The sequence below is a fragment of the Hyperolius riggenbachi genome, chromosome 5 (genome assembly GCF_040937935.1).
Source record: "Hyperolius riggenbachi isolate aHypRig1 chromosome 5, aHypRig1.pri, whole genome shotgun sequence".
NCBI classification, from domain to species: domain Eukaryota; kingdom Metazoa; phylum Chordata; class Amphibia; order Anura; family Hyperoliidae; genus Hyperolius; species Hyperolius riggenbachi.
The window spans coordinates 178,172,355-178,185,146 of NC_090650.1; the positions used below are offsets into that span (position 1 = coordinate 178,172,355).

General features: G+C 43.3%; 1 protein-coding gene across 1 annotated transcript in view; it reads right to left on the reverse strand.

The window, feature by feature from the left end:
* PDIA4 (protein disulfide isomerase family A member 4) overlaps positions 1-12,792 on the reverse strand; it is a 581,813-nt gene that overhangs the window by 504,313 nt on the left and 64,708 nt on the right. The window contains exon 4 of the mRNA XM_068236444.1: positions 5,850-5,988. Coding sequence (XP_068092545.1) covers positions 5,850-5,988 — 139 coding nt within the window. The remainder of the gene's footprint in view (positions 1-5,849; positions 5,989-12,792) is intronic.

The following is a 12,792-nucleotide window of genomic DNA, read 5'->3' on the forward strand; positions in this document are numbered from 1 at the left end:
ATCCACACTGGCTCCTGCTCTGCTGGGGGGGGGGGGGGGGTGACACAGAACAGCACACGGGACTGGCTGCCATTCTGGCCAAATCTGCCGACACAATTGAACGTCTTTGCTGGTCAAAACTGCTGACACGATTGAACGTCTTTGCTGGTCAAATCCGCCGACACGATTGAACGTCTTTGCTGGTCAAATCTGCCGACATGATTGAACACATTTGCTGGTCAAATCTGCCGACATGATTGAACGTCTTTGCTGGTCAAATCTGCCGACATGATTGAACGTCTTTGCTGGTCAAATCTGCCGACATGATTGAACACATTTGCTGGTCAAATCTGCCGACACGATTGAACGTCTTTGCTGGTCAAATCTGCCGACACAATTGAACACATTTGCTGGTCAAATCTGCCGACACGATTGAACGTCTTTGCTGGTCAAAACTGCTGACACGATTGAACGTCTTTGCTGGTCAAATCTGCCGACTTGATTGAACGTCTTTGCTGGTCAAATCTGCCGACATGATTGAACGTCTTTGCTGGTTAAATCTGCCGACATGATTGAATGTGTTTTCCTAAGAGATTTTGTATCGGGAATTGGCCTGTGGTGTATGGGCAGGTAACAGATCTCAATGGACAATGAAACCTAGCACTGCCAAGGGCAGATTACAGTGTAAAAATCACACTGGCAGCAGAGCACACACAAAAGCAGAGTATAAAGCTGACAGAGGATAGACAATAATACAGAGCAGAAAAATGACAGGCTGGAAAACACAGCAGACATTACATACACAGGCACAGCCAGATATCACTGCAACTGTACGCTACCACAGGCTAATTTGCATGTGATTGGAGAAAGGAGCTGCTTGAGGAAGGAGGGGCTGGAGGAAGTAGAAATCAACTGGATGGCAGTGTAAACTTGCCAACCAACATATGGCTGCACGCACTGCACTAGAAAGCAGTAACAGAAATAAGGACATCTGACAGGTATATTACAGCAAACATACCGTACATTTTTATTAATTAAACCAGTAAGCAACACATCAGATATTTTTACAGTGTCAAATTTTAAGGACAGTTCCACTTTTAAATCTGATCCAATAACAATTCCTCCATCAAAAGTTTCACATCTTTTCATAAATTGTTCCAATGCTCTCACCTGCCCGGTATTTGGCACATAGTACGACCCCACCGTTATTGCTTTATTATATAGGTGACCTTTTATTATATTAAATCAACCCTGTGGGTCTGCATATTCTTCTTTCAATTTGAATGGAATACAACAGCCAACAGAATTGCTGTTTCCCTCGTCTTGGTTACCGTGGATTGGGAAAAAAAAGAAACGAAATTCCGGGCACCTTCCGTCCAATCTGTTTATTGGCAGTGGCATCAAATTAGATGGCTTGTATATGACACATCCATGCGGTGGATACTCAGCAAGCCCCATCTGGTGCCCGGTGCCCCCTCACCTCCATCTCACCATCATCTGAGTATCCACCGCATGGATGTGTCATATACAAGCCATCTAATTTGATGCCACTGCCAATAAACAGATTGGACGGAAGGTGCCCGGAATTTCGTTTCTTTTTTCTCCCAATCCACGGTATGCATGATCTTTCTTCATAGTATCCGTTGTGCACACGTTCCAGCAGTAAGGATTCTGGAAGACGTCGGTGATCTGGTGAGAACTGTTTAACCTCTACTATACTCACACTGTCTCCAAACAAGCCAGCATAGGGAGTGCCACTTTGAACTTTCTCTGCCTAAACAAACCCCTCGTCTTGGTTGCCTGCAGGCCACTCACATAGATCATTTTATAATATCTATCATACATTCTTGGCATCTTTGAGATCTTAAAATGGGTCTCCTGCAGGCACACAACACTCGCCCCTTCCCTATGGCAGAGTCTTAATATGGCCGACCTCTTTTCAGGAACGTTGAGCCCTCTAACATTAAGTGACACCACCTTAATTTCCATCCTTTATATTTCTATCATAGCTCTTATATTCCAGACTGACCCTACTGATTTCCCACAGCCCCACCCCTCCCCATTTTCCCTCCATCCAAACTAACACACATCCTCTTTAAACTCCATTTTGCAACACCCCCCTCTTGGAGTTCGAGCCCCAGCCCTTCCTCCATTCCCCCTAAAAAGGAAAGTTTCCTGTGGGTACCACCCCATCTGGTTCCCTCGGTTGGTTGCATCACCTTATTGGGTACTAAACTACCATTTTTTGGGGGTTAGGTATATCTCCTCCCTTTCCCGGCCTCGACTCTTTCTACTTCAAGCAGGGGCGTGGAACCCAGCGGAGGGGGGGGGGGGGGTGAGAAAAAAAGAGGAGGTCCCTTACCTACCTATACCTCTCTTCAACCCTGTGTTTGGAGGTGGAGGAGAGCCTACTCCCACCCTTCCTTCTCCCGTCCACCTTTTTTCAAGCATACTTGCCCAAGCACTCCACACATCTGTTACTGTAAATTTGTGAAAATCATCAGTGCTTTTTAGATTTCTAACCCTTCCCCTATTTCTATTAGGTATTCATCCACATCCGGGCGAAAATTTGTCGTCCGGGCGTGGTGAATATAGTACCCTCCATGCCCATACCCCCCCCCCCCCCATATATCCCTCTTAATGTCTATTTGAACAGATCTAGTTATCGCTATGTGAAAAAAGGGAGGGAAAGCCAATTTTATTCTCACTCTCTCCACCCACCTCCCCCCACCATTAAAAATATCCTTTATTCTAGTCCACCATTAAATCATTTTATTATTCCTTATTGTTTCTTAGGCCACATACAGACATCAGACCATAGTCTTTGGAAAATGAAAGATCACAGACCAATCTTACCACCCTTCCTGTAGTATAAGAGCCATACTCTAGACAGTCTTTTCTATGGAGCTGAACTCCACATCAGAAAAAAATCATTGCAAGATGCTGCACACACAGATGCTGTACAGACACAAAAGATCAGTATCTGCAAAAGATCTGTTCCTGCCAAAAATCCATTCCTGCAAATTGCAATGATAGTCTATGAGATCTGCAGATCATCGTACACACATGATTTAGCTGACATTCATCTGCAGATCTGAAAATCCATCCTGGTGGATCTGATCTGCAGATGAATGTCAGTTAAATCATGTGTGTATGATGATCTGCAGATCTCATAGACTATCATTGCAATTTGCAGGAATGGATTTTTGGCAGGAACAGATCTTTTGCAGATACTGATCTTTTGTGTCTGTACAGCATCTGTGTGTGCAGCATCTTGCAAAGATTTTTTTCTGATGTGGAGTTCAGCTCCATAGAAAAGACTGTGTAGAGTATGGCTCTCATACTACATGAAGGGTGGTAAGATTGGTCTGTGATCTTTCATTTTCCAAAGACTATGGTCTGATGTCTGTATGTGGCCTAAGTCTCCATTGATAGCTTCCCATCATCTTTGGTTTCCTATCAGGCAGTTCTACCTGCGTGATTGATATATCTTTACAAAATGCTAGCAGGTCATCTGGGTATCGCAATGTCAATTGTCACTGACCCCTCTTTACTATCAGAATAAATGGAAACCCCCATTTATATGCAATTTCTTTTTGTTGCAATATAGTCAGTAGAGGCTTCATCGCTCTTTGTATCAGCGTCGAAGGGGCCAAGTCTTGATAAATATTTATTATGTGCCTCTTCCATGAAACCTGGCCCTTTTGTCTTGCTATATTAGTCACCTTTTTTTCCCTTTAATTATGAAATTTGCTAATTATGTCACTCGGGGGTCCTTCTCCTTTGGGGGTGCCCGTAATGCCCTATGTGCACGATCTAATTTTAACTTATGTTCCTGTGGATGGCCCAGCATATCATTGAACAGAGCTTGTAAGTATCCAGCGAGATCTTCCCCCTGGATTGTCTATGGAATCCCCTTTACCCTTAGATTATTTCTTCTCTCTCGATTTTGCAGATCCTCGATCTCATATTTCAGGTTAATCTTAATGTCACCTTGTTTCTTCCTATTTTTTTTTTTTTTTTGAGGGCCTCAACGTCCATCTGCAGTTTTGTCATTGTCTCTCCCATAGCTTGGGCTTTCCCTTGCAGCTCAATTATTTCATCCCTTATCTCAGCGATCTCAGTTTTTTCGGACGCTTCTATTTGTTCAGTTTGAGCTTCTAAGTCCTACCTCGTGGGTAGGCTCCGTAGGCAACTCCATATCTTCTCCATACTATTGCCTCGTTTGGCTTCAGAGTCAGGGGAGCTTGCATTGGACAATGGGAGCGTGCTATTAGCCAGGCTTCTGCCCTCTATGGAGAGTCTATTATAATTTTTTTCAGCCAGTGGGAAAAACTTATTAACTGATCTGTGAGTTACCTCTGGGTCTTTTATACTGGTGTTCTTTCCCTTTTTTCCTTTTCCTTGTCCTTAACCATTGAGTGAAACCTGGATTGATCATAAGCCATTGATCATTTGTATACAAATCTTAATGATTTTTAGCAGTTTCTTTTGCCCAGGTAATACAGTTCTTAAATGTATTTACTTGTCTCTTACCAGTTGTAGCTGTTGTACTCTCACATACCGGAGGTCTCTGGGGATGCAGCTTCTACCCTTTGGGCTTGCAGTGAGAGCCCCACTCAGTCTTTCCTCCTCCTCCACCACAGATCAGGCTCTCTTGCTCCTGCTCCCCGCCTTCCTGGCTTCTGCCTCTGCTCTGGTCTCTACTGTCCGATCGGGGGGGGGGGTCGCCTAGTACCTCTCTGGCGTCCTCCCCACTGTGCACTAGCACGCACCCTGTCCTCTCCCCGGCACCAGCCTCTCCTCTCCCAGTGGATCCCGGGGATGTGCCTGGATACACTCTCCACCTCTCCTCTCTGCTGGGTCAGCCGCCTCCTCCTTCCCACAACAGACGCGGCCACCTGGCAATCTTCACCCCGCAGTACTCAGAGCCTCGTTCGTCTGGGGTCGCAGCACGGAGCCACCGCACGGAACGTCCTCACCCGCCTCAGAGACTCAATAGCCGGGGAAGCCTCAAGGGGACAGCATTGCACAGGGCGGACTGCTACACGCCGAGCCTGGAGATCAGAGGTTCCTCCCTCACACCATCTTGGTGAGCTCCTCCCCTGCCCTCGCCTTTCTGAAAGTATTTTTTTTTTAATTCGCCATTAACTTTTAACCCAAATTTAGAGTATTAACCCATTGTTAACCCCTGCAATACCTATCCCCATTTATAAACGTTTAATGACTGCCGCCAGTAGCGATCAGATGCAATCGCTAGGGCGAAAGTTTCAGGTCCAAATTCTCTACAGATGTAACACTCTGCCATGGCCTAGTGATGCATCTGTACAGCTCTATGCCCCCTGAACTGTCGCCTTAGCAAACGCATTTGATCGCCACAGACGCGCAGACTAGTGATAATGGTCCGCCACATGCTCAGCTAGAAGTAAAATGTGGCATATGGGGTATCATTTTAATCAGGAAGGGCCAAATTATTTATTTGTAAATGTTTTATAACTGGGACGTGTGATGTGAAAATTAGGAAGAGTGAAAAAATGAAGAAAAAAAAAAAAAGTTTGTTTTCTGCATTTACGCCTAATTTTCCCCCATAAATAGACTATAACACAAAATAGTTTTGGGAGAAAAATATCAAAGAAAGCCTAGATTGTACTGAAAAAACAAGATATGCATCACTAAGATGGCATAATTAAAAAGTTACTGCTGTATCAAAACGACACAGCTAACGTGTCAAAAATGTCAGGAACTTTAAGTTGTAAAAACCGTGGAACGCGAAAAGGTTAAACTATAAGCACTTATGAATTAATGCGTCTAGATGCAATTTTAACATTTTTATTCATGCAAGTACATAAAATTCTTAAAATATGACTTACCATGGTGCATAAAATTGAACAAGTATGATATCAACATTCTCCACCACTTCATTAAAGTTAACTTCAGTTAAAACTACTGTTGTTTCAGGTGGCTTTTTCCAGTTTGGGTGGGATATCTCTTTAACTTTTTCCACAATTTCTGCAAGATATGATCCACAACAGGCATGATTTTTACAAACCGTCTTTAATTATTACATTTCATAATTAGCAATTTTTACCAATACTGGCCGATTACCACACAATGACAGCACTGCTTTGGTAACATGGGGTATGCAACTAGCATATTCCTCATGCTACCATGCACTGCAAGATTGTACAACACTTTGTTCTTTGCTAGAGTAAAGCTAAGTATACACTTGAGATAAAAGTCTTTAGAAAAGGATAGATCACAGACCAATTTTACCCCTTCCATGTAGTATGAGAACATACCTACACAGTCTGTTCTATTGAGCTAAACTCCCCATCAGATAAAAATCTTTGCAGGATGCTATACACAAAGATGTTGTACACATGCAAAAGATCAGTATTTGCAAAAGATCAGTTCCTGCAAATTTCATTCATAGTCTATGATACAGTATCTGCAGATCTCATACACACCTTGAGATATCAGCTGCTTCACCTATCCCTCTCTGGGAAGCTCTGAAAAAGACAGTCCGAGGGCGTATTATAGTGCTAGCCTCTTATAAGAATAAACAGCACCAACGGGACATTTTAGATTTGACTAATAAACTAGAGGCAATAGGGTCTATAGGCTCCCCACTCTAGCAGTCCATTTGTTTCAAGGCCAGATTACTTCCGATTCCATAAAATAACAGCAGGCTTCCATGATTTCTAAGTAAACTGTATAGTAAACAGTCTCGCCCCCACAGCCAGGACAGACTCCTTCCTTGATTATATCCCCCTGCCACAAATACCAGCAGCCTTGACAGAAGCATTGAACGGTGAAATAACTTAAGAGGAGTGTCACAGGAGCCCTGGTGGCTGGAATGCGAAATGCCTTCCAAACGGTTCCAGCGCACAGATCGTGCAAACTGTGGTCACAGTCAATGAGCAGAAACCGTTGGGAATTGGCCGCAGACAAACCAGAAGGGAGTCTGTGGGTTACGGAAATACACTTTACACACTATTTCAGGGTATATCTGCCACCACCACTGGTATGGGCCAGTCGTCCCTACCGACTGACTGATCCTGCAAATAAAACGGTTAAAACACGCTGTATTCTGTCTAGATATCAATAATAGTAGCGGCGACTCAGAGACCCGAGTTGAGTTTCTGTGTATGGCTGTATAGCAGGTGTAGCAGGACAGTAAACGACTTTGATAAAGTCTTTATTTACGTGCAATATAAAAAATTAATATATACAGAAAATCGTTAAAATCAACAATTATAGAGACAAATGATAAAACAATTTAAAAAACTAAAAAGGGATAAAAAAAATACTTAGATTTGTGGAAAGATATCCTGTTGTGGGAAAAACTTGTAGAGTTACTTTTGTGTCAGTTCAAAGTTCAGAGTTCAGACCAGGTAGATGCCAGCATATCCTCAAGCTGGCACAGATGTGATCAAGATGGTGTTTCAAGGTGGAGGACACCTGCGTTTCAGCCTGTCAATAGTTTTATCACCCATCGCTGCGGGGAGTGGCTATGACAGGCACAAGTCCAGCCTCGGGAGGATGGAGCAGGGGCTGTCCCATCCTTACAGACCCTCAGACTGGCAGAACTCTAGTTCGGCCCGTCTTGGGGTGCACGTGGGGGCAGTTAAAACCTATACCGCAGATTCACACTCAGCATGATTTTATGAATCCTAGGACATGAAATATGACAGGTCTATCTCTTCAAACCCATATTGCTATGAGAGTTTAGGGGGCAGAGTTCTGGGAATTTCACAGAACCAGCACCGGGACTCACGCTACACTTTACCCACGTTTGGCGAAGCTGCCATCTCAGAAACCCAAGAAATATGACAGAACTAGGGAGTTATGGATTATGCTATGAGCCTCAGGTCATTCAGGGTGTGTGCTGGCAGCTGGCTTCCCTTTGATCCTTCCCGGGAGCAAGGTGTCAAGACCTCCCGGGGATTCTTAGCCTGCCTGGCTGAATCTAGGCCTCCTTATCAGAGTGAAACAGCTGGCATATCCTCTGAGAGGGGCCATTAGCTGTCCAGGGGGCCGGGGAACCAGCTTGTTGTGTTAAACGCAATTAACTACCTTTCCCAGAACGGTCTAGCTTAAAACCAAAGTTTGTCATTCTGAGCCCTGCAATAGATGTGCGATCGATTGTGGTGATCAGAAACGACTGCTGGATCTGCGATTTTTGTGCGTTTTGGATGACTGGGCGTCGCCTGGAGTCACAAGGAGGTCTCAGTAGCTATTAAAGCTCTCAAGATTTCTAAAACCCCTGATGGGTTCTTTGGTTTTGTTTTATAAAAAGTTCTCTGCAGCCCTGAGCACTCTTCTGTTACCTCTTTTCAATGCATATAAAAAAAGGTCTGACCACAAATACGTGGTATTTACAAGCGGATATAGCCATGAACCTGAAAACAAATCAGGAACCATTTGACCTCAATCCGTTTCGGCCTCTTTGTTAAATATTGACAGTGAGGGCCAGGGAGCACCAAAAACTGCTAATGTAATCGCAAACCCTCAGTGTTTTTTGAAGTGAGTTTTTTGGAGCGTTTTTGTGTGGCATTTTTTAATGTACCATACAGCTGCTAGTGTACTGGTTTTGTCACAAAAACACTTGGAAAATCTCTCTGATCTAGCGATTTTCAGAGCGCCTCAGAAATCAGCAGAAATGCTGCAGGACCCGCGTTTGCTTAAAAATTACAACCCTCTGGTGTGGTCCATCCCATTTCAATACATTAGACAAGCGCTTTTTAAAAGCACTCAGAAGCGCTCTTGGTGTGCACTAGCACTAAGTTGTTAGGCAAAATACTAACCACCCAGGTAAACTCATTTTTTAGCAGATATTATACTTTGTGTCAAATCACCAGGATTCTCATGCGACCATGAGAGCAACTTAAGTGATAGAAATGCTACGTAAGTGGAAAATCCCCGGCCTGTGTTTGTCTCTGGATATTTACAAGGCTTTTAACCATTTACCTGTTTTGTGTATTAGATAAGTGGGGCCTAAGGAACTTTTTTCTAGCATGGATTAAAGTGGTGTACTCTAACTCCATGGCTAGTATTCATTATGCAGGCTATTCCTAACCCATGTTCCATATCACTAGAGGGACCAGACAGGGGTGCCCCCTCTCACCCACCCTATTCAAACTCCTCAACATTACCTTGCCACCTGAGTCTTGAAAGTACATTAAAACTCAATACTCTCTCTTTGCCAGGGGTCAGACTATCCAGGTATAAATCTCACTGCCTCTTATCTGACACTATGGCTTCAATTTATAAAAGGCTGTTCGATAACAAAAAGAAAGTCGGTAAAATATCACATTCTGTACTTTAGACTTGTGTGTGCTAATTCATCAATATTTTCACATGCGTGGTAGATGTTCGCTAAGTTACTGCAGTGTGGCGGTGTTACGCTGTTCCTTGCATTGAGGGCTAAACAATAGAAAAGAGGCATCCCCAACATCCCTTCAGATGTGAATGTTATACTGCTGCTGCTTGCTCTGAATCTGCTCTTAATCTGTCCCATTAGTCCTAACATGCTATTTACTTGCTACAGCTTAGATGAACTGCCAAGAAACATTACACATGCCCTTGCTTAGGTAATTTCCCCAGCAGCTCCCACTAGAATCTCTGCATATTCAATCAGGCACTCAAAGGGCGTCACTACCGAAGGGTTCCAGGAAAACATATTTTCTCTCTGCTCCCTGCCTGGGTGGTTTAAAAGCTTATTCCACCCAAGAAGCTTGCACAACCTATCAGTGGTCCTTGCAGGAGACGGGCTCTTTCTATTTGCTCCCTGCTCCTGTCAATCATAAGGACATCCACACAGAAGGCATTCAAAGCTAGTTACCGACAGAGCAGAGCTGGAGGTAATTCCGAATGTGTTACCGAATGCTGTAACATTGATGAATTTACATTTACTGACATTTGCTGAGGTATATACAGCACAAGTCGGTAATTTATCTCACTGCTCGGTAATTTCAGCTTTTCATGCAGTAATAGCTTTGATGAATTGACATTTTCCTAGGTGCAGGGCCGGATTTCTGGAAAGGCCATGGCATACAGCGATAAAATCAGATAAGATCAGAAGGGCGGCAGGACTTAGAGAGAGAAGAGGTCATATGTCAAAGTAAATCTCTTCTGGTCCCGCAGCCAGCCAGCACCCTGCTCTGCACTAATAGCTGAATTCCAGAGTTCCCCAATCCCTGCATCTCTCTCTCATTTCCTGGTGTGTTATGACAATCAGCATCAGCTGTCACCTGATGATCCTTTCTTTGTATGATGGACATACAAGTTGATGCAAGAAATACCACGGATGTACATTACAAAGCAAAAATAACGAAGTTCTGCTGAGTTCTAATGCAGGCATTCACAAACATCAGTGAGCTCTGCTATTTTTTTTCAGCTGTCAGACTGACCCCAGCAGCTGTTAATTACAGTTTCTTATCTAAGCCTAATTTATTATTTTTTTCTTCCTTTCAGTGATCTCTTATCTGCTTCAGTTAACTCTTTCCTGACTCATTTTCTGTACTTCAGCTCCGACCGTCTGAGCACTGCAGGAATAAAAATGCTGTTTGCTTCCCTTTCATTGCTAAACTGTCACTTTAAAAAGGACACCTGAGCTGTTGCTACCTCTGTGCTAGGGTGTATGGTTTGGCACCCTTCTTTGTTCCTGTAGCAGTAGAGCATTGTACCATCGTAGCCATCAGTGAAAGCAGAGAGTTTTTTTTGTTTTGTTTTTTTTTTTACACATTTCAATATTTTTTATTGGAATTTTCAAAAATAATTTTTTAAACATATATATCAAAGACATATTATTACACTTGACAAATGAATACTTTATACATAATAACCTGTTGTAAGTAACCTTAATCTTAAGTACAAACTTTATAACTTATTTGTAGAGATGTACCTTAAACATATTTATACATCCTTAGAGTAGATATACAGTAATTCTACATATATCTTGTAATGATCGCTGCTGCAGCAGCTATTGCTGGAAGTAGTAGTGCTGCAGCTCAGGCAGTTCTGATCTATTTCCATGCAAGCTGCATAGCTTTGTCTGTCTTTCCCTGCTGTCAGCTTGTGACTGATTATCATTCACCTGTGTGGGAATCTGCATGTCTGCTCCCATTGGATGACCTCAGTATAAAGATCTGCTTCCTGCAGGGTTTCCTTGGGTTTTCATAGCTTCAGCTTAAGCCTGCCTTGCTGTCGCTTTAGCCCCCGATCGTGTTTCTTGTTATAAAGATACTTTGCTGGTCTTTGCATCATATGTTGGTTCATTGCCAATATATATGCATACCAGCACGTTTATTATTTTCCTTGTATTTGTGTTACGTTGATACATCAGTGTCGCTGATGTATACGTACACGAACTGTTTACATCCTGTGTGCAGTTAGTCAGCTTTCCAGCACGTTTTGGTAGGTTGCGCGTACCGTGACCACCCGTGCTGAGGTAGTTACCCTGCTCCTGGTTCTGTTTGTGGATTGCGTTCATCTCTGCGAAGAGATAACGAATCCTTCTGAATCCTGTTCTGTTACTGTTTGTGGATTGCGTTCATCTCTGCGAAAAGATAGCGAATCCTTCTGAGTCCTGTTCCCTGTATTACTCCAGTCCTAGTCAGCGTTACTGCTTATGTCATATATCGGTTCATTGCCGATATATACATATGTTAGTCAGACGTTACAAATAGTTTCATTGATAGCTGTAATTGTAATACGCTAGGAAAACATACTTATTGTATATTTATCTGTGTTACGTTCATCTATCTTAATCCTGCTATTTTCTGACTATCCTGTCCTGTCTTTGTGAGGCACACCATCGCCGCATCGCATTGGCTGCCTCATTCCAGTCTGTCTGGTTTTGGACGCTTGCTGTCGCTAAGTAGCCGCTAGCTAGCAAGCGTTCATTCTGTCTACCTGTCCTGATACCCTCAGTTCTGGTTTGTGCGCTCAGCGCTACTTTGCGCTGAGACGTTATAGCGAAAGCATTGTTTGTGGCTGTCGGATCTGCACCGGCTCTGTGCGCCACAATCTCCTATTGGAGTCAGTCCTCCCCTCCACTATACTAGGGATAGCCTGTTTCCTTGTGCTAGTGTGTGTACCTCCTCCACGTCAGCTCATGTGTTGCATGCTGACTGTGGAGAATACACCACCAAGCGTCACATTATGAAAACCCCATTACCAATCCCCATTGTGGGGGGGATTCCCAGAAAGTATGACACTGTTAATTATGGTTCCTGTTCCTTTAAGAAATTTGAAGAACTTAGCTCTGAAACAGAAAATGAGTTTTTCTCTGAATGTGCCAGGTTCCTGACCAATCCTGATCTCCAAGCGACTCCTGTTTCAACCTGGGCACTCCAACTAAGTTATATTTTGTTTAAAGGGGAATTGTTCCAGTGGGCATTTGATGTTCTCAATCATTCCGATTTGAAAGAGAGACCGCTGGAATTTCTAGCGTTTGTGATCCATAACTGGTTGCGCATAGATCCATTGCCTTTTCCTCTTAATGAACTCCTGGCAGCAGGCCAATCAGCTACTCCTTCAATTGCTTGCAAAAATGTTCAGCAAGCAGAAAGTGTTACTGATAATTTTCCTGCAGCCTTGAATAAATCACCAAGAACAGCAGGGTCTAAGGCCAAACGCAAACGTTCTAAGAAACGTGTCCGATCTGCAGAGTCGTTATCCTTAGCGACTGAGACCTATAATGAGATTCTGCCATTAACAGATAATGAAATGCAATTGTCTTTCAGGGGAGTTAAATGGACTTATGAAACTACTAATGAACTTTCCTCCCTGGCTAGGGAAAATAAAGAT